Source organism: Rhodamnia argentea, chromosome 4 (genome assembly GCF_020921035.1).
Source record: "Rhodamnia argentea isolate NSW1041297 chromosome 4, ASM2092103v1, whole genome shotgun sequence".
Classification (NCBI taxonomy): Eukaryota; Viridiplantae; Streptophyta; class Magnoliopsida; order Myrtales; family Myrtaceae; genus Rhodamnia; species Rhodamnia argentea.
In genome coordinates, this window is record NC_063153.1 from 15385953 (window position 1) to 15406169 (window position 20217).

General features: G+C 39.2%; 2 protein-coding genes across 2 annotated transcripts; both read left to right on the forward strand.

Moving 5' to 3' along the window:
• The first annotated feature begins 2892 nt into the window (after window positions 1–2892).
• Window positions 2893–10098, forward strand: LOC115734064 (TMV resistance protein N-like). Its single transcript, XM_048277396.1, has 6 exons — window positions 2893–3038; window positions 3204–3791; window positions 4229–5381; window positions 5648–5929; window positions 7557–9466; window positions 9836–10098. Exons 1-6 carry the CDS (start codon window positions 2980–2982, stop codon window positions 9906–9908), a joined length of 4065 nt encoding a protein of 1354 aa, XP_048133353.1. The 5' UTR covers window positions 2893–2979; the 3' UTR covers window positions 9909–10098.
• Window positions 10099–15523: 5425 nt separating this feature from the next.
• LOC115733943 (aldehyde dehydrogenase family 2 member C4-like) lies at window positions 15524–19568 on the forward strand. Its single transcript, XM_048277403.1, has 9 exons — window positions 15524–15656; window positions 16122–16264; window positions 17458–17841; window positions 18147–18236; window positions 18327–18500; window positions 18600–18737; window positions 18835–18972; window positions 19082–19143; window positions 19279–19568. Exons 1-9 carry the CDS (start codon window positions 15542–15544, stop codon window positions 19550–19552), a joined length of 1518 nt encoding a protein of 505 aa, XP_048133360.1. The 5' UTR covers window positions 15524–15541; the 3' UTR covers window positions 19553–19568.
• Window positions 19569–20217: the final 649 nt, after the last annotated feature.

Sequence of the window (20217 nt, forward strand, 5' to 3'; positions counted from 1 at the left end):
AAGTGATTGTATAATACTGATAAGCCCCAATATGAGAAATCGGTATTGTGCATTACGTTTTAGAGGCTAAATTATATTCTTAATGAAGTCTAATACATTAATGTATCGTGTTCATTAGTAACAGAAACATGTGATTGATACTTCACCTATATGAGCTTAAAAGTGGTGCCGCTTCTTACGAAAGTTATGGTTGCTTTCTAGAGAACTCATGAAAAGATACAAGCACAAGGCCATAACAATGCTAAGTATATTATAAACTTCTCGTTGAAACAAGAGGTTAATATATGTGCGGTAAGTCCGGTACTATTAGTAAAAGTAACAAGTTTAAAGCCAGCAGCTACTTGTGACTTTAATAGAACTTTGAGATACTTGCATTAAATGAAGGTTTAACTCAAAAGAAACCTTCATGTATGTATAATGATCTCATGAAATTTTGGCTGTATCAAATTTTAAAATATATATATTTTATTAACAAAATATATTTGTTTTATAAACAAAGTGGGGGATTGTTGAAGTTTGTTTGTAAAACAAAAGCTGCATTTTCAATCCCACATAGGATATAAAGAATAGTGTAAGTCTCTTTATTAGTTAGAAGGCCACAATAGTTTTTCGGAATAAAGAAATGGGCAAGTGGGCTAGACCCCATTATACCCGTGTGCTGGTGCGCGATTATTACATACTTAGCACTTTGCACACTTGTGCGCCGCGGACGGAAATAAACCTTAATTATTTTTATTTATTTATTTATTTATATTTCGAAATCAATTCTTTTTATAATTATATTATATATTATTAATTATGACTATTCGGACATGAACAATTGCGTCCGAACGGCGGTTGTCACTTATTAACGGTTGTGTCTGAATGATTGTCATCACTCACGAACGGTCATGTCCGAATTGTAATGTTTCGGACATGAATTGGTATGATGTTTCGGACATGAATAAGTGCGATGTTTCGGACATGAATATGTGTGTTCGTACATGAGTAGTTTGGACACCAAGAGGTGTGTTCTATTAGTATTATATAAAGGACAATTCTGTTCAATTTCTTTAGTTAACTTTTATTCTTTCATTTTTCTTCAAAAGAGAAACAGTCAATCTTCATTATTTCGTAGAGAGTTTTAGGAGATTTACTGAAATTGTTATCCAGTATTCTCATTGTGACTTTGTTGTATCCTGAAGGGAATTTGTCAGAAACCTATAGTAACTTTGTGGGGTAAATTGATCCTAAAAGAGATTGATTATACGCATCAAAGTCCGAATACATTATTACTCCATTCCATTATTTTTTCCAAGAGTCCCGGTTTGGGATGACGAACAAGGGAGGCCGGGCTAAGGGGCTCGGGCCTGCGTTGGGCTGAGCTTGGGATGGCGTGGCAACCGGCGAGCGTGGACGGAGGTTGAGCGGCTGGTGGCGATGTGGTGGTGGCAACGGTGACGCGAGGTGGAGCAGTGGCGGTGGCTGTGAGTCGGCGAAGCAGCAGCAGCAGATTCGGTTGGGGCGACGTTGCAAAAGAAGACCAGAGAAAGAAGGAAGAAGAAGAAGAAGAGGAGGAGGAGGAGAGAAGAGAGAGAGAGAGAAAGAGAGAGTGAGGGAGAGTCAGGGGGGGAGGGGTGGCGGGGGCGCGGCGGTGGGTGCGAAGGAAGAGAGACGGGGAGGAGAGAGGGTGAGTGGGTGGGGGAAAAGGTGAGTGGGTGGTGATGTGATGGTGGGGGAGTTGCCGTAAGGGGGGAGAGGGAGAGAGAGGTCGGCAAGCTGGGGGAGGGGGGGAGGGGGGGGTGACGTGACAGAAGAGAGGGGAGAGAGAAATAGGTGATAGTAATGAATGGGAGAAAAGGATAAGTGGAGACTATTAAAGTCAAGTCAAAATTGAATTTCTTTATTCTATAGTGTAAATATCAAGAGGCAATTTAATAACTTAGCTCACGGGATAAATTAATCTACCGAAATTAGAAACTGAGGGTCAATGAGTAATTTCGTAACTAGGGTTCGGTCGGGGCTAGGCTCAAGCGTGAAGGGTCTCGACATTACGATTTTACGATTGACTACACTAGCTTGACTTCCACCGATCGACATCACAGAGCAATCCGATTATGATCTCTTAAACCCTCGAAAATCTAAATTCATTTACCAGGCCAAAGTTCGTGATCAAAATCCCTCGAATCTATTTTTCTTGAGGATGTCGAAATTTCGGGACGTCACACCGTGGCTCGGCGTATAATGTGACCTTTAACCTTTTAATCTGTTTGATGTGGTCTTTGAAACTTTTGACACATATTCGATTTGGTACTTAAATTAAATTAAAATATTCAATGTTGTATCTGAATTTCAATTAATTGAAAGATAATATTGAATATTTTCATATAGTTCAAGAACTAAATTGAACATGTATCAAAAGTTCAAGGATCGCATCGAATAAATTAAAAATTTAGAGATCATGTTGCATATTATGTCAAAGTTTATGGACCATTTGCATCGTTATCCCTACTATTTACATACTGGCTTGAAAAAATGCATGTAATTTGAAATTTGAGACGAATCTAGTCATTGTGCCTGTAACGGCTTAAAACGTGGAATATTCTGTTAAATTTCTCTCGAAGATTTCAGTTTTACCCGTTTCCTGTGCCTTTCTTCTTTTTGGTTGTTAGTGAGATTTTTTTTCTTTTCAATTAATCTTCAACTAGTTGTTCTTTAATCATGTTAGTGTCGGAACAGGTGCACGGCACATGAATTTATCATGTTGGGCTTTGAATTTTCCACCGGCACTTCTCCTTTCTCGCCCGCCACTGTTGACTCCTCTCAGTCTCTGTGCACCTCCAATGTTGAGTTTCGGCGCCCTGCATTGACTTTGCCCTTCTTCTCTTTACCTTGACAAGTCAGTCAATCTTCCTTCACTGAACTCTCCCAACTAGGCATTTTTTACAGAAGCGTGGTTCTCTCCTGTGGGTGAATACAGCTGAGAGGATCAGCCCTCTCATGGAATTCGGCGGGAGTCAGGCTCTAATCACCATCCTTGCTTTGATTGTAGGAGGACTGTAAGTGCTCTGATTCAACTTCTGTTCGAGCTCTTGTTGACAGATAACGCAGCAAACAATGAGACTTTGCTCCTGGACATGTTTGATGCAATTCAGCCCGCTTGTTCAATTTACATTCCTATTTTTCAAGTCTCGACCAGATTAAAAGTTTGTAATTTTTGGCAGGGTTTGGAGACAATTGACGAAATGGAAGAGGAGGGACTCGGAATCAACCTCAAGAACGAACCATGGGCCTGGAAAAGAGAACCGAGCGTCAAGGAGGGACTCAGAGTCAACCTCGAGAGCCGATGATGCATCTTGCGAAGAGTACGATGTGTTCCTAAGTTTCCGAGGACCAGATACACGCAATGGATTCACCAGTTGTCTTTACCATCGCTTGAGAGATGCGGGAATCCGCGTTTTCCTCGACAACGAAGAACTCCGAGTCGGTAAAGAAATTCATGGAGAGCTTTTGAATGCGCTTGACAAGTCTCGAATCTACATACCTATCTTCTCTAAGGGTTATGCTAACAGTTCATGGTGTCTACGTGAGGTTGCGCACATGGTGGAATGCACCTCACCATCAGATGAGAAGAAAGAGATACTTCCCATCTTCTACGACGTGAATTCTGACGATGTCAAGCTCAAAACCAAGTTATATAGAAAAGCCATGCCCAAGCACAAGAAGAAGTTTGGCTCCGAGGAATTGAAGCGGTGGGAAAATGCCCTTGTTGAGGTTGCACGTATAAAGGGATGGGATCTTAAAGGCAAAGGGTAAATTGGCTCAAACTTTTTATGGTTAATAAGCACAATGTGGAAGAAGCCTCTTGCAGAGGGGAATTTTCCTGCACTTTTACTTTGAAAGAAACTTTGTGGTGTCCAAATTTTCAAACTTATATCAATGTGGCATTACTTTAGAAGTTCAAGGAATTCTGACTAAGATTGTGCTCGAAAAACTACAAATGGTAAATAGGTATGGGTGGAAAACTTTTTTCAAACCCCCAAAAAACTAAAACCCAACGTGCACTTGAAAATTTCCAGTTCAAATGATTATAGAACTTTTTTTTTTTTTTTGGTCCAAATGATTATAGAACTTAGTTTGCAATTTGTTTGAGTAGTTGAAACAGCTGAGTTATGCATCTACATGTTGCCTAGAGTCCTGTGGTCTATCAAGTCTTTGAATGAAATGCATTTTTCATGCTTTGCTGCAGCCAAGGAGAACAAATCGAATTGATTGTTGAAGAGGTTTCCCGTAAACTTAATACAAGACAAACAATTGTGACCGAACATTTGGTTGAAGACACTGCTCAGATGGAAGCCATAATGAAGTTGTTAGATGTTGGCGCTGGTGGCGTACGTTTTGTCGGTATCCACGGCATGGGTGGTGTTGGAAAAACAACTCTTGCCAAAGTCATGTTCAACAAACTATCTTTTCACTTTGACCGTTGTAGTTTTCTGGCAGATGTTCGAGCGTCATCGCAATCTCATGGTGGACTTATAGAATTGCAGAAAAAGCTCTTATCAGATTTGGTTGGCCATGGGATTGCTAACCAAATTAAAGATGTTGATGGTGGGGTCAAGATGATAAAAAAAGCATTGAGTAATAAAGAAGTACTCATTATTCTTGATGATCTAGACAAGAAAGAGCAACTCGAAAAACTTGCAGCCGGAAAATCTGATTGGTTTTGTTCTGGTAGCAGAATCATTATAACAACTAGGGATGAAAGCATCCTGATGGCTGAAGTGGGCTTATCCAGTAAAGTTGTCCCAAACCAACCTGAAGGAATTTTGCGTTATGAAGTTCGTGGAATGAGATTTGATTTAGCACTTCATCTGTTCCATAAGCATGCATTCAGAAGTGACTCTGCTGTAGAAGAATATCATGCTCTTTCAAGAGAAATTGTTCGTACAGTGGGCATGCTCCCTTTGGCTGTTGTCGTGATAGGGTCCAACCTTTTTGACTGGGGCAAAGATTTGGGGCATTTGGATAAAAGAGAAGTATGGGACGAGACGTTGAGGAAGTTAAAGGAAGGTCCTTTTGAGGATGTCCGAGACACGTTAATGATAAGTTATGAACGATTAGAGGACAAGCACCAAGAGGTATTTTTGGATATAGCCTGCTTCTTCATCAATGTCGACAGAACATATCCGGTTATCATGTGGAACGATTGTGGATACTTTCCCAGCATTGCAATGAGGGTTCTCTCTCAAAGGTCCTTGATCAAGATTAGAGATGACAACAGGTTTTGGATGCACGACCAAGTTCGAGACTTTGGAAGGCACATTGTTCTTCGAGCGTGTCCTCGCAAGTTTTGTAGGGTGTGGATTCGTGAGGATGCCCTGAAACTACTGGAGCGAAGAAAGGTAAACTGGAACTGCATCTGTTCTTTCCCGTTTAGAGAAGCAATTTTGTTAAAATATGCATCCGATAGATAGCTTAGTCTACTGTCGCTTTTGTCTTGTGGCTGTTACATCTCTCCGTCAGACCTTCAGGTCAAAGATCTCAAAGTTTGAAGAGAGACCCAAAAGACATCGCCTGACAATTGGCTTTTTAAGTAGCTGTCTTGAAATTTTGAGAAAACAGAGAACAGTTTATGTTGCATGTTCAATCTTGAGTCTGTGATATGCAGAGAAATGAAGATGTGGTAGCACTAAGCCTGACTTCCGATGGCTGCAGCCACGGCATTGCATCTGAAGAACTAGCTGCTCTACCAAACCTAAGGTTCCTTCAAGTGAAAGGCATTGATATGCTTGGCAACTTCGGCAATCTTCTTTCGGAGTTAAGATGGCTTTCTTGGGAAATTAAGCAAAATGAATTTTACGCGGAGAGTTTTCATTTTGCTAATTTGGTTGTGCTAAACCTTTCAAGGAGCGATATCGAAGATGATTGGGGTGGGTGGAGCCAAATCCAGGTAGGATATGCCCTACTATATTCACCTTCTATCCATGTCTAGGGATCATTCGATGCACTTTATACATAGGTTGCGTGATCCCCTGATCTAAAACATTCTATACAAGTCCAACATCTAGAGTCGGCTACAACCAGCTAAACCCTTTTGGAAAGAAAGAAGAGGAAGCTATAGAATCACATGGCAGCCCAGTATATGATATAACGAGTGGCATATCATTGTTGTTCTTTATCTCATTCATTCCCTAGAGACTGCTTTAATAATCGAGCCACATACAAATATGATATGCTTGAAATCTGCACTGGCAAGAATCATTAGCTGTGCTCCCCAGTCCATAGTATTATCCAAGCATCCATCATCAACTTGGTTTGAGGAATTTAAGATTTACCTACATTGGAGTTTGAACTCGGGATGCTTTATGGCTTGTTGCAGTCGCTTTTCTAATAGCTATTTGTTAAAATATTATCCTACTTTGCTTGACAATGGGTCTTATATGCTCTTTATATTCATGCCGTTTCCTTCCATCTGTTAGCTTAAGATTTTGGATTGGACTTTCTATTATGGTGCTAGAGCCAATACCACTCTTTTCGTGTATGTGCGTCTACCCCCATAGAACTCTACATCATGAAGATGCACGAGTGAGGGATATATAAAGGTGTCCTATTCTCATATAGTTGATAGACTCGAAATAGAGTTCCATGTGTGCATTGTAAATTGGAATGGTAGGTGAATGGTAAATTGGAAATATCGTTGATAAGTAACAACTGATTGGCAACTTTTGAGTTCGATAAATTGTCAAAGAAATAGCAATTTTTACCATCATGAAACCTAATAGCAGATCACCAATTGTTTTTGAGTATACCGAGCGACCCCCATCAGTAATTAGTAGGTTACAATTTGCGCAGATACTTTACTAATAGTGTCATTTAACTGCTGTAACTTACAAACAAAATACTATTTATCGTGGTAAATGGTCAGTAGATTATGGCCATCGCTTCAGTTTTAATGAGTACCAAGTTCAATTTATTAGCAACATACAAATAAAATAATTTACTTATCAGGTTGAAATATCCTTGTAGACTATGAACAGTCGTTCGCTTTGACAAACGAGTGTGTATTTCAGCTAGAAGACTATGAATTGCTAGCATACTTCACTGCGAGAATTGGTTAATGGTTCTGAGTTATGAAGAGACCTATTCTTTTACAATGAATTCATAGCATGTTGTTAGCTTTATTTTGATTTTGCAAGTACCAACGCTTATGAGTGGTCAAAAGACTAATGAAAGAACCGATTTACCAGGCTCGCTCGGCTCGCCCTAGTAGATTATAAGCAGCCTTTCGTTTTCTATAAATGAGCAGGCTTTTTTTGTTTTTTTGTTTTTTTTCATTTTTAGAGTATGAATTAATTGCTTGTATACTTCACTAGTAGTATCGGTTACCAATGATATTTTACGAACAAACCAACTGTTTTATCAAATAAATCTCTAGTAATTAGAAGCAACCTAGTCGCACCATTTGCAATTAAATGTTGGAGTATATTGAATTATAAAAATGAGAATAATTACTTATGTAAACGATCTAGATTGATTGATGTGTTTCATTCTTTTTAATTCCACGTTTTTCTTTGCAGATGACAGAAAAATTAAAAGTTCTGGATTTAACGGATTGCCCAAAGTTGAGGAGGACACCCGACTTCTCTAATTTCACATCTTTGGAGACGTTAACACTTGCTCGGTGTTCCAACTTAATCACTATTCACCCCTCCATTTCTAAACTTCAACTCCTAGAGACTTTGAATATCAAAGGGTGTAGTTCTCTTGGGGAGTTGCCTGAAGAAGTCGGTTCTCTACAATCATTAAAGCAGATTGTCATGCCCCAAAATTTTCGACTCTTGAAGCTTCCAGAGAGATTTGGGAATTTGAAATCTTTGTCGAGTTTTAAATTAAACGAGCATCCTAAAATCCGCCAACTCCCGGACTCATTTGGAGGGCTAGCGAGTCTTACATGCTTAACTTTACACGGGTGCGTGGGGATAAAGGAACTTCCAAGCTCAATTGGGGAGCTAAAAATGTTGATAGAGTTGGATGTATCAGCGTCAGGCTTAGTTCAACTACCTGATTCTATCGGAAACTTAAAGAAACTAAGGGTGTTGAGTTTACGGAGAACTCAGATAAAGGAGTTTCCTTGTACTATTGGAGGACTGGAGATGCTTGAAGGTTTATATGCCAATCGATCTTGGGATCCGACGGATAAAAACTTGGAGGAAATTGGGAAGCTAATCCATTTGAAGACATTGAACTTAGCATTTACTAGTGTTTCTAGATTGCCTCCGGAGATAAGTCGTCTCCATCTCCAAGAACTTGAAGTGGGTTCGATTGAGCTTCAACGAGTGCCGGCTCTTCCATCAAGTTTGAAATTCCTGGCGGTTCAAGCTCCGGACTTCTCTCTTGTCCCTCACCCCTCAAGCATCATTGATTTAGAACATCTAGAATTACAAAGATTCAGCAATTCGACAAATATACCTCGCTCTACTTGGCAGGACTATCAGTCCAAACTTGAAGCAACTTCAATGAGAGAGCAACCGTCCTTTCAGCTCCCATCTCATTTGTCGACCTTGAAACTCAGGGGTATTAGTCCATTGCCACAATTTTCCAACTTGGTAAATTTGACAGTTCTGCATGTAATTGACTGTGCAATATCACACTTACCTATCAATCCAGGCCTAACACATCCGAGGGAACTCTTCATACGTAGATGTAAATCCCTTGAGAAAATACCTGGTCTATCACTCTTAAGATGTCTGGAGCGCTTGGAACTGAAGGGCTTGAATAAGCTAGTTGAGATTCAAGGTTTATCGGAACTGGAATCTTTGCAGTACCTCCTTCTTTCCAATTGTGGTTTAATAGGGCAGTTACCCAACTTGGCTAAGTTGGGTAAGCTACAACATCTAGAGTTAGAAGCGTGTCCAAATTTAAGAGCCATTGAGGGCATCGAGGGCTTAGAAAGTTGGGTGTTGGATAGTCGTGGCCGCACTATCCTGGAAAGATTATTGGATGTCTCGAGATCGATTTGGCTTTCCCACAGATTACCAATGTACGATGTGTTCTTGAGTTTTAAGGGACTAGACATTCGTTTCAGCATTGTCAATTTCCTTCACTATGGGATGTTACAAGATCGAGTTTCTGTTTATAGTAATCAGGATGATTTGAGGTCCAATGAAGGGATTGGGGAAGAGATTCTACAGGCACTCGGTAACTCCAATATTTGCATACCCATCTTTTCTAGAAGCTACGCTTCTAGTCATTGTTGTCTCCGCAAGCTTGCCCACATGGTAAAATGCACGTCAGAATCAAAGGGGAAAAGAAGAATCCTCCCCATGTTCTACGATGTGGAGATTGATGACGTTAAGCTCAAAACTGATTTGTATAAAAGCGACCTGGACAAGCACCGAACGAACTTCGACAACAACGAAGTGAAGTCATGGGAAGAGGCCCTAATTCAGGTTGCAGCAATGAAGGGTTTCGTATTGAAAAATTCCAGGTAATTCTGCTATTTCGCTGCTAAATCATGAGATAAAACAGTCATTGAATTGAACTTTCCCAACACAGGGAGTTTCAAAGTTCTGCAACGCAACCCTTTTGCATTCAAATAATTGTCCACTCGAACAAATTCAATCCTATAGAATAAGAGGTAGATCATTCTAGTTTGTGATATCCGGTACTGGTACAACTGCACATATTCTTCTGTCTACTCTCTTGTTTTTCTCTTCTTTTGTATTCTGAGTTAAAAGATCTTTCGGTCACTATGGTTTGAGAAATCAAATCAACAATCAGATCGTCATATTAACATCCTTTAAATTTCTGTCTGTCCAACTAAAATGTACTGTCCTTCAATTGTGCATTTCTGCAGCTATGAAGAAGTCCTTCAATCCATTATTGCAGAGGTTTTTAGAGCAAGGAAATTGTTAAACGCTGACTCCTGAAGCCTTCTTTTGGTTAATGTAAGGAAATTTTCCCCAACTGCATTCTGTTCCTATGTCATTCTTGCCACTTTGGCTTAAGAGATATTATTGTTAGGTTTATCCCACATCGGTTATGCAAGGAGTTGGTGGTCGGTTTATAAGTATGAGGAAAAATATCATCCTTTCAGCTAACTGTTGGTACGAGAGAGCCCAAGATCACTCAAAACTGGTATCAGAGTCAAGGCGACCAACAAGTCTAGACCCAATAATCACACGGGAGAGAGCTTTCAATCTTGAAGTAACTTCTTAGTTCACCACGCTTGACTCTAAAATGCTTGAATAGGCTAGTTGAGATTCAAGGTTTATCGGTCTGGAATATTTCTTTTTGTTTTTTAGGCTTGTTTCCATTTTCTTTTTCCGACGTTACGCAAGGGAAAGGATATGCGTCACACTAGTACAAGGTAGGAGTTTTTTGGTAAAAAAAAAGTTGTAGTTGGTTCACATCGGTATACTTTGAGGTTTTTGATAGCATTTTCCGTAAAAATCTATAAAAGATTAAGATAAAGTGTTAGTTTTATCACTTAGGAAGATAAGTCAACATGAAATGTTTTCATACGAGACAAATACCTTATTTTTGTTGAAGATAGAAACATTATTTTGTTGGCTCATTTTCTTAAGCAATACAAACAACAGAAAATGAGAAGAAGTATTTTTCAATTGCTGATTTACCGAGAAACAAGTGGAATGTAAAAAGACAATATAATACTAGAAACGCTCTATAGGTCAACAATGCTAACTAGAACAGAATTCGAGAACTATGAAGTAAAGGGAAACATTACGTTAACAGAAGTTCAAATCTTTTTAGATATTCAACCGAAACACTGAAAATGCCCAAAGAGTTGGAGGAGTGCATTTTATTATATGTAGTAAAGATACAGATATTTATATAGCTTTGCAGATGATTTTTCTTATGAAAAATTAAAGTAGATTAATGTTGTTTTTGTTAGAACATCACTAGAAATAGCTTGTAAGAATATGGCCTAGTTTCTCTAGACCTTACTTTTTGTTAGGAGTGCGTAGTATAAATGTGATACATTCATCCAGGGTGGCAGTTAAGAGAGAGTTCAAGTTCAAGTCCGTCCCCTTTGGAGTACTTATTAATAGAGTTTGAAATTCTTGCCGCAATATGCAAAGGAAATGTTGGGTTGATTTTCCCTTTTTTGTCTTTAATAGTCAACCGAGCTCCACAGAAATGATGAGCCAATCGAGATAGTAAATTATAAATCTTTGTCGATAGGAGAATGAGGGAATTCTGTATGACATTTAGGCTCTTTTTATTTCGAGAAAAATAACTGATTTGAAAAATATTTTTCTAAGAATAATGGATTGTATCGCTTACAAAAATGATTGTAGGGAAATTTTTTTTTATTGTTTATGAAAATGTTTGCACATAAATTATTGTTGAAAATAATAACATTTTTCATGGACTAATTAGTTCAAGCGATATGAGCGATCATTTTACAGTAAAGTATCTTCCAAATGAGTCATTTTTCATGAAACAAAGACGACATTAATTTGTAAAAGTTCTCTAATACGCACCTTTAATGTGTAAGCCAAAGAAACAAGATCAATTAATGATCGAGTAGATTGCCGAGAGTAATGTCTTTTCACTTTTCTTTTTTAGTTGATCATTTTCCACATGATGACTAAATTCGTCACATACGCTTAAATTTATCTTGATAAACATTCCTTATACGGTCGTTGTTTAGAGTGGTGGGAGACGATTTGAGTTTTGTTTCGATGATTCGATGACCTTTTGGTGACCGCCCCTCACTACCTCAATACTAATAAGGGATAAGTGCATTGGAAGTTATAAAACTTGTCACAAAAGTGCAATTGAGTCTTAAAACTTTTAAAAAGTGTAATCAAGTACTAAAATTTGTTAAGTTAGTGCAATCGAGTCCTTTCATTAATTTTGTCCAACTTGATAAATGGAAAATGCTGATAAACGTTAGAACTTGATTGTACAAACTAAAATTTTTTTTAGGATTTGATTGCACTTCCCGAAAGTTTTAGGACTCAATTATACTACCGCGATAAATTTTAGGATTTGATGACGTTCTTTTAAAGTTTTAAGACTCGACTGTATTTTGACGGTAAGTTTTAGGATTTTCGGTGTATTTATCCATACTAATAATACACAAACTACGTACTTCTGAGAATATTAAAAAAAATTATCCAAGGACGAACAAATATCGTATATTGTGAATGCTCCTCGCACGAAATTTTTAATTGACGAGTCATTTTCGTAAGGACCACAATCTGACGAAATGGGCTGCCAGTGCCGCAAGAGCGAATTCAATTATTGGTCTGACCATCCTTATCATCGCCAGTTTTCATTTTGAGAAAAACAAAGAAGAATTTCCATTACGATTCATGACGGTTTGGCGGCGTTAGAATGGACATAAAAATATCTATGCATACAAATTGTAAGACGAACTATTGAATGTGGTGTCAACCCTCATATTTACTAAAATATCCTTAATCTCCGTACCCTTTTTATTTTATTATATATATTTTTTAAAAAAGTCATAAACTTATTATACGGCAGACAATTTGTTTCAAACTTTTCGTCTAAGAACATTAAAAGTGTCAAAAGTTTGATAAGGTTCTCACTTTGGTGCCGAAATTTTTAGCCGCCTCACTTAAATGCAAAATTGAATAAAAAAATGATCACTTAAGTATTTTCAACGATAAATTTCAATAGATTTATAATAAATATGTAATCGTACATGTCATCTTTATATTAAAAACAAGTCCACGTGGACTTCCTAAACGACGCCGCACGCACGAAGTATGGGAGCATGGATCGAGCAATCTTGTCCCAGTCTCTCTCTCTCCTCCTCTATTTTCCCCCTCCTCCTCCTCCTCCTCCATTCGCCAGGTGCCTCATCAAATCATCATCCCACGACGATGCTAGCAAGGCTCAAGCTCATGCCCATGTGTTATTGCCGGTGCCGCAGCCGTCGTGCCAGCGACCGGCGATTCAGCCCATGAAGCACATGATGTTTCTCGAGAGGCTCAGGATGAGGCACATGAAGGAGGGACATGATGAGGGTAGTGAGATAGATGGCGATTGAAGTCCCCGCTGATGTTTAGTGGCCAGGGATTCCTGCCGTTTCTTAGGGGAAGAATGCGGTTTTGGGGGAAAATTGAATTAGGATTTTGAATATGGGAAAATTCAAATTAGGGTTGTAAATTTGAGGCAAAACATGTAGTGACGTTGTTTAGGGGTATGCTAATTGGGTATGCCGGCAAACCACACTGGTCGGGGAAATTATTAACATGTGGTCACGTCAAATTTCGGGCAACCCAATTGGCGTTGGCACCTAAGTGTTTGCTTTTTTTCAAGCGGCATTCAAGTGACTCGACAAGAAAAAATTACACCAAAATGAGCGTCATACAAAACTTTTGGTACTTCTAGTATCCTTATATCTAATTTTTTTAGTTTAACCAATTTAGTCCCCAACCTTTTAACGATTTGTCAATATGTTTTTATGATTAATTTTGGTCGAAAATGTCTTGTTTCGTCAAGCAAGCTGACCAGCGGAAGAAAATAGGAAAAAAAAAAAGAAAAAGGAAAGGAAAAAATTAAGAAAATAAAAAATGGCCCTTCAACCATCCCACGTAGGATAATTGGCGTTTACATCGGCAATTTTCAGACAAAATTGGTCGGAATAGGCTACATTATAAAATTGTTTAAAAGTTTCAGAGTAAATTGACTAAATTGAAAAGTTTAAGATTGAATTGACCGCAATACAAAATGTTTACAACTTTTTAGAAAATTATCACTTATTTTGCTAGAATCAATTATTGCAAATATGATAATCATAAATAATGCTTGGCTGCACTTATCCAGCAACTCATGCCACTAATGCACTAATCACCCAAGCTACTTCGGCAAGGGCATATTGCCTCCCACCTCTTACTTCATGGTGTCTCTTGGTGGTGATCTTCAAATTTTAATCTCACCGTGATAAAATGCTTCATGATTCACTCGTTGCTCGATTTGATTGTTCTCATTCACATGAATATTTTTCCGGACATCGATATCGATCACAAACTTTAAAGAGCACGAAAAAAAATCACGAATACTTGAAATTTAATTCGTATTCTATATCAATCGTCACGTATATGCATCCTTCAGGCGGCTGAAGTGCATTTTCGTTTCCAATTTTCAAAACCCAACAAAATGTCAAGAACGAGTTGGATTTCATCGTTGGAACACTCAAAGCAATTGCCTACTTTTTCGTAGGGGGAAAGGAATCATCTCGTTCCAATAGAGACAAGTCAACCCCAAGTAACGGCCGGGACGCCATTTCTTGCCATTTCTCATTGGTGCAAAGATGCGCATTAAATGCACAGCCAAATATAGAAACGCAAACTTCCCATTATCCCCTTCGACTAGACATTTTGAGCAAAATGAAATCAAACGGACTAAGACCCGTGATTAAATGTGTCAACTGATTAAGGAAAAATTCGAAATAAAGGCTAAAAGTGACATCATTTCAAACAAGAGCATGATCGAGGGCATTTTCGTCATTTTCGTTTTTAATTTCTATACTATTTTTCTTTTTTCCTATTTTTTTTCTTTTTCTTTTTTGTCCGTCCTTCTTGACGGTGGCCGGTCAACTAGCAAGAAGAAAAGGAAAAAAAAAAGAAAAAGGAAGAAAATTAAAAAAATAAAGAAAATACTTTTGATCAGTCCCTTTCATGAAATAATGAGAACACTTCGAATCTTTATTTAAAATTTTTTCTCTGATTAATTTTATTTGAATTAAGACAGTTCATAGCTAGTTTTAACGTGGTCTTTCAACCGCCAGTTGCGCGCGAGTCTCGTCAACTTTGGGAAATAAGTTGATGTCCTCTGACTTTTAGACCACATGGAATTCCATCCATATGCACGACGGAAAAAAAAGGCGTGGTCAACACGTGTGGCGTGAGTGCATACACGTCTCGACCACGCCACACTGTATGATTAAAAAAAAAATGCCCTTTTAGGGTTTAATTAAGCTGTTTTTAAAAGGGTTTTGGTTGTCCTTATGACTTACAAGAGTTTTTTTCTCCTTTTACGTAGTATATGTTGTGGAGCATAAGAACTCAATTTTTGTCATGTTTATATAGTTATTACATCATAAATACCACATGAATATAATGAAACTCCATCCTTGAGTGAAAAAAAGACAAAAAAAAAATGTCATAATATAGCTGAATCTGAATGCTAGACATATCATTTGCATAGTAGTTAAAGAAATCAACACATAAACCTTAGCTAGTGCATTTGTGTTCACATGAATTTTGACCGAACTCTTGAATTCTTAATTCTTAATTCTTAACATACCGGATTGAAAAATTTTCCCGTCATATGCTATTAACTTAAATGTCGTGAACACGAATTACGAGGTTTTATACGGTGTTCTGTAAATTATTCTTTTATGAACTTAAGTCAAAACCGAAAAGGCAAAAAACAAGGATGATTCATGAATCCGACCTAGGTGTTGCTAGAAGAAAAACGACTATCTATTATATAAGGGGACCGTCCCTCCTCCCTCTGCCAAAAACGTAAGAGAGTTTTGAGTGCAGAGGAGTGAGAGATGGCAGAGAACCAGAGCAACGGGAACGGGAGTCTGAAGACTTACGATGCTCACGTCCCGGAGATCAAGTTCACCAAGCTCTTCATCAATGGCAAGTTCGTCGACTCTGTCAAAGGTAGAAAGTCACCAACTTTCTTGTCAAGTTCTTGCGCTGGCTTGATGAAGATTCATTACTCTGTTTCATGTTTCACCGCACTCTTCTCTCAGACAGATGTGCTCGTAAAGTTCTGTTCTTTGCCAGCTTATCCTTTTTCTAAAAAAGTTTAATAAAAAAAAAAAAAAACTACGGTCGTGCCATGATCCGATTGCCCTGAAGTTGGTTTTGATCTCACTCGAGCTGTTCTGCTCTTGATGAGTGAAATTCACACGCTCTGTTCGGAGTACAGAAAAACAGAGCATCGAAAGGACAAGGACCATCTGAATCAAGATGGACCCTTGAGAGAAATCTTACATCGTATTGCAGTTGACCATTAGAAAAACTCGTTCAGTCCCCACAAATTCTTTTTCTCGTCGGTTTCTTCTTCTTCTTTTCCCCTTTTTGGTTTCTAGTTTCCGATGGTGATCGAAACTGGATGAACAGGGAGGACATTGGAGACGATAGATCCAAGAAATGGACAAGTGACAGCGAGAGTTGCAGAGGGAGACAAAGAGGACGTGGATTTGGCCGTGAAAGCTGCCCGCCAGGCATTTGACCATGGACCTTGGCCCCGCCTTCCCGGCTACGTAACGTCCCCTGCCCCTTCAATTTATTGACTCGTCACCTTACAAAACGGCTTTAACTGCTTAGCATTTTCTATTAAAGTTAGCTATGCCGAAATAGTTATTTTCCTAATCTAGCATAAGCAACTGTAACATCGAAAAGAATACTTGTGCAACTGCAGCGTCTAGGGGCAAAATTATAAATTCTATTTAAGTGACTACGTCGTATGATTCATCGAAAAATCTTCTTCAACTTAGGCTTGATTTGTTTTGTGCAAAATGAATGGTTCGGAATATATTTTCCCAAAGATGATTATTTGAATCGCTTAAAAAAATGAATAAACAAGCAAAAAAAATACTTTCACGTCCACGAAAGTATTTAGACATAAATTGTTATGTTGTTCAAAATGAAAATATTTTCGGCATCATTTACTATCCGTGAAACTAACGGAGCATTGATTACAACGAAGACGTCAAATTTTCCTCCAAAGATATTTTCCAATTTTCAGTAACATTTTCTCAAATATTGGTCAAACCTGAGCGGTCCCTAATTTGGTGATTTCAAAGAGGCAAGCAAGGGAGGAGGGCGGCGTTGAGCCCTAAGAAATCAGGGAGGACCAACCAAATGAAAGTATCTTCTCCATGACTAATAATGGTTGAGATGATGGCGATCAAAATACGATTTTGGGTAAAATAATAATAAAATTAATTATATTTTCGGGATTTATTTTTCGTTTTCCCCTATCTTCCGGGGGGCCACAACAAAGTACTTAATGGCCGTTGAATTTGGAAGTGTCCGACCCTATCAAGCAATACCATACGGACAAACGACAAGTTGTGAGCATTGAAAACATTGACATGTGATTCGATTGGTTTGTCGTGTGTTCTTTTGTGCTTTTGTGCTGATTGTATAAAGTTGTCTGCAATTCCATGTTTAAATACAAAGAGACATGGAACCAAAAAAAAAAAAAAATCCCTACATGCAGGCGGTTAGATGTTTGTTAACAAGTGTAATTCGATAAAAATTGTATTCATAAGCGATTCATGAATTTACGAATTAATTCTGGTGGTATTATCTTCTTAATTTTGATGTAACAAAGGAAGTTCTATCCAAATCCAGAACATAGTTTCCTGTGAGGAAGCCACATTGCATTCTGAATCCCAATGTTCATGAACTTGAATTCTATATTACATTTGATTATAAATTTGATCAACAGCAAAGACGAAGGATCATGTCGAAATTCGCAGACTTGATCGAAGAGAATATAGATGAGCTGGCCGCTCTGGACACTATCGACGCCGGGAAGCTGTTCGGTATGGGCAAGGCCATGGACATCCCTCTTGCTGCCACATGTCTCAGGTACTATGCCGGCGCAGCGGACAAGATCCATGGCGAGGTATTGAAGATGTCGCGTGAGCTTCATGGTTACACGCTGCGGGAGCCCATTGGCGTGGTCGGGCACATCATCCCTTGGAACTTCCCGACCACCATGTTCTTTGTCAAGGTTGCCCCGGCACTGGCGGCTGGTTGCACCATGGTCGTGAAGCCCGCTGAGCAAACCCCTCTGTCGGCTCTCTTTTACGGTCATTTGGCTAAGAAGGTACGTCGATATTGACGTGGGAAAGACGCTTTTTGAGAGCAGAAGTCATTTTTTCTATCATGCAATTGTATTAATAAATAGATAATTTAATTATTTGGAATTAGTTCAGTAGGCACATCGAAATAATTTCGTCATTTATTAGTCTAGAAGTGATGGTTAAGCAAGTGAAAACACGCTTTGAATATCTGTTATGTCATAACAAAGTTGTTGCAAAAAACAGTTGTCGAAAAAAAGAAGGGGAGGATACACATGAAAATTATCCAAGTAAATTTTCTGCCTTTAAATCTTGGTTTGCTTTTTATCAGGCCGGTGTTCCTGATGGAGTGATCAATGTCATAACCGGTTTTGGACCGACGGCCGGTGCGGCGATAAGCAGTCATATGGACATTGATATGGTACGATCCCAAGTTCTTTCTTTCATGGAAATTTGATGTGCTCATGAGTTTTCAGCTTGGACTAATGCAACTTGCAAAACCTCACTTCAGGTCAGTTTTACGGGATCTACGGAAGTAGGACGCATGGTGATGCAGGCTGCGGCAACAAGCAACTTGAAACAAGTGTCCCTCGAAGTGGGCGGGAAATCGCCTCTCATAGTCTTTGATGATGCCGATTTAGATACCGCTACTGATCTTGCTCTAACTGGTATCCTCTTTAACAAGGTAAGGCGTTTGATTTTTTTTTTGGAGTTTGCGAAAACAAAGAATAAGCTCCGAATGCCCGACATCATGATGGTTTCTTGATTGAACCCTCTGTTTCAGGGAGAAATATGTGTTGCAGGCTCTCGTGTCTATGTTCAGGAAGGGATCTGTGAAGAGTTTGAGAAGAAGCTAGTGGCGAAGGCGAAGACTTGGTCGGTCGGCGACCCGTTTGATCCTAATGTCCGTCAAGGACCGCAGGTAAGAGCGAATGCTAGCATGAAGCAAGAATCGGCTAGATTGTTCGATAAAGCTTATGGTAGACAATTAGCCTGACACGAATTGTGGTAAATCCTAGGTCAATAAGAAACAATTTGAGAAGATACTTTCTTACATCGAGCATGGAAAGAGAGAAGGAGCCACTCTTTTGACCGGGGGCGAGCGTATGGGCACCGAAGGGTATTACATTAAGCCAACAATTTTCACGAATGTTAAGGTGCACTATCAATCCACAGCACGTTCCTTAAAGAACATGCGGCTTTGCTTTGAGAGGAATTAAACTTCTATCTATTTTGCGCTATCCTCGAACTCTCTGGTTCCATCAGGAGGACAACATGATCGTGAAGGATGAGATTTTCGGCCCCGTCATGTCGCTCATGAAATTCAAGTGAGTATGCCCCACTGTTGGTATCCAAAGCTATTGGTTCGACGCAATTGAGCCACTACTCTTTGTAGCTGAAACAAACACAGAGAACTATTATAGTACATTGTGCAACATTCATCATTTTACGGAGGATTGCAGGACCGTGGAGGAGGCAATCAAGAGGGCCAACGACACCAGGTACGGTCTAGCGGCAGGGATTCTGACGAAGAACATAGATCTGGCGAACACGGTCTCGAGGTCAATCCGAGCTGGCGTCATCTGGATAAACTGCTACTTTGCGTTCGACAACGACTGCCCTTATGGTGGCTACAAGATGAGCGGCTTCGGGAGAGATCTCGGTTTGGATGCCCTCCACAAGTACCTACACGTTAAATCCGTTGTGACCCCGATTTATAACTCTCCCTGGCTTTGAGAGAATTTTTCTGGGACAAGAGCTTTGCATCATATGGTGGCTCAAACAATGTGTAATTCAGAATTATGAGGTATAATTACAAGAAACGGAATGCAGATCATTTTGGCACACAGATGATGTTAACATTTTCATGCTACGAAAGGGCCAGTTGTGGTGTGCAATTTCTGTGTTGTCTATCGTCAAGAGTTTTCCTGTACTCGTTTCACCTAGAAAGTGAAAAATAAGGGGTGCTGCGTTGATCTAGGATGGGAAACTACTTGGCTTGAAATTGGAGGAAAATCAAGAGGAAGTCCTGGAATTTTAAGGTGCAGGAATAACATATCAATAGGAAACACGATAAAAGGTAAATAATAAATTGGGAAAATTTTTAAAAAAGGCTTGAAGTGGGCTTTGTTTGCAATGGGGCCTGAAGCGCTCAAATTGTTTCAAAAAAGGACATGACCGAAGGGCATTTTCATCCTTTCATTTTTTTTGGTTTTGTATTCTTTTTCTGTTTTTCGTTTCTTTTCTTTTTTTCCCTTTTTGCCTTTTCTTTTTCCTTTTTTTTTTTTCTCCCCTCCCGTCCCAGGCCATCACCAGCCTTAGGGGCCACCCTAGCCCAACCCGGTGTTGCACAAGCCGGCATCCGGCTACCCTCGCTCGAGCCGGCGTCCGGCAAAGGCGAG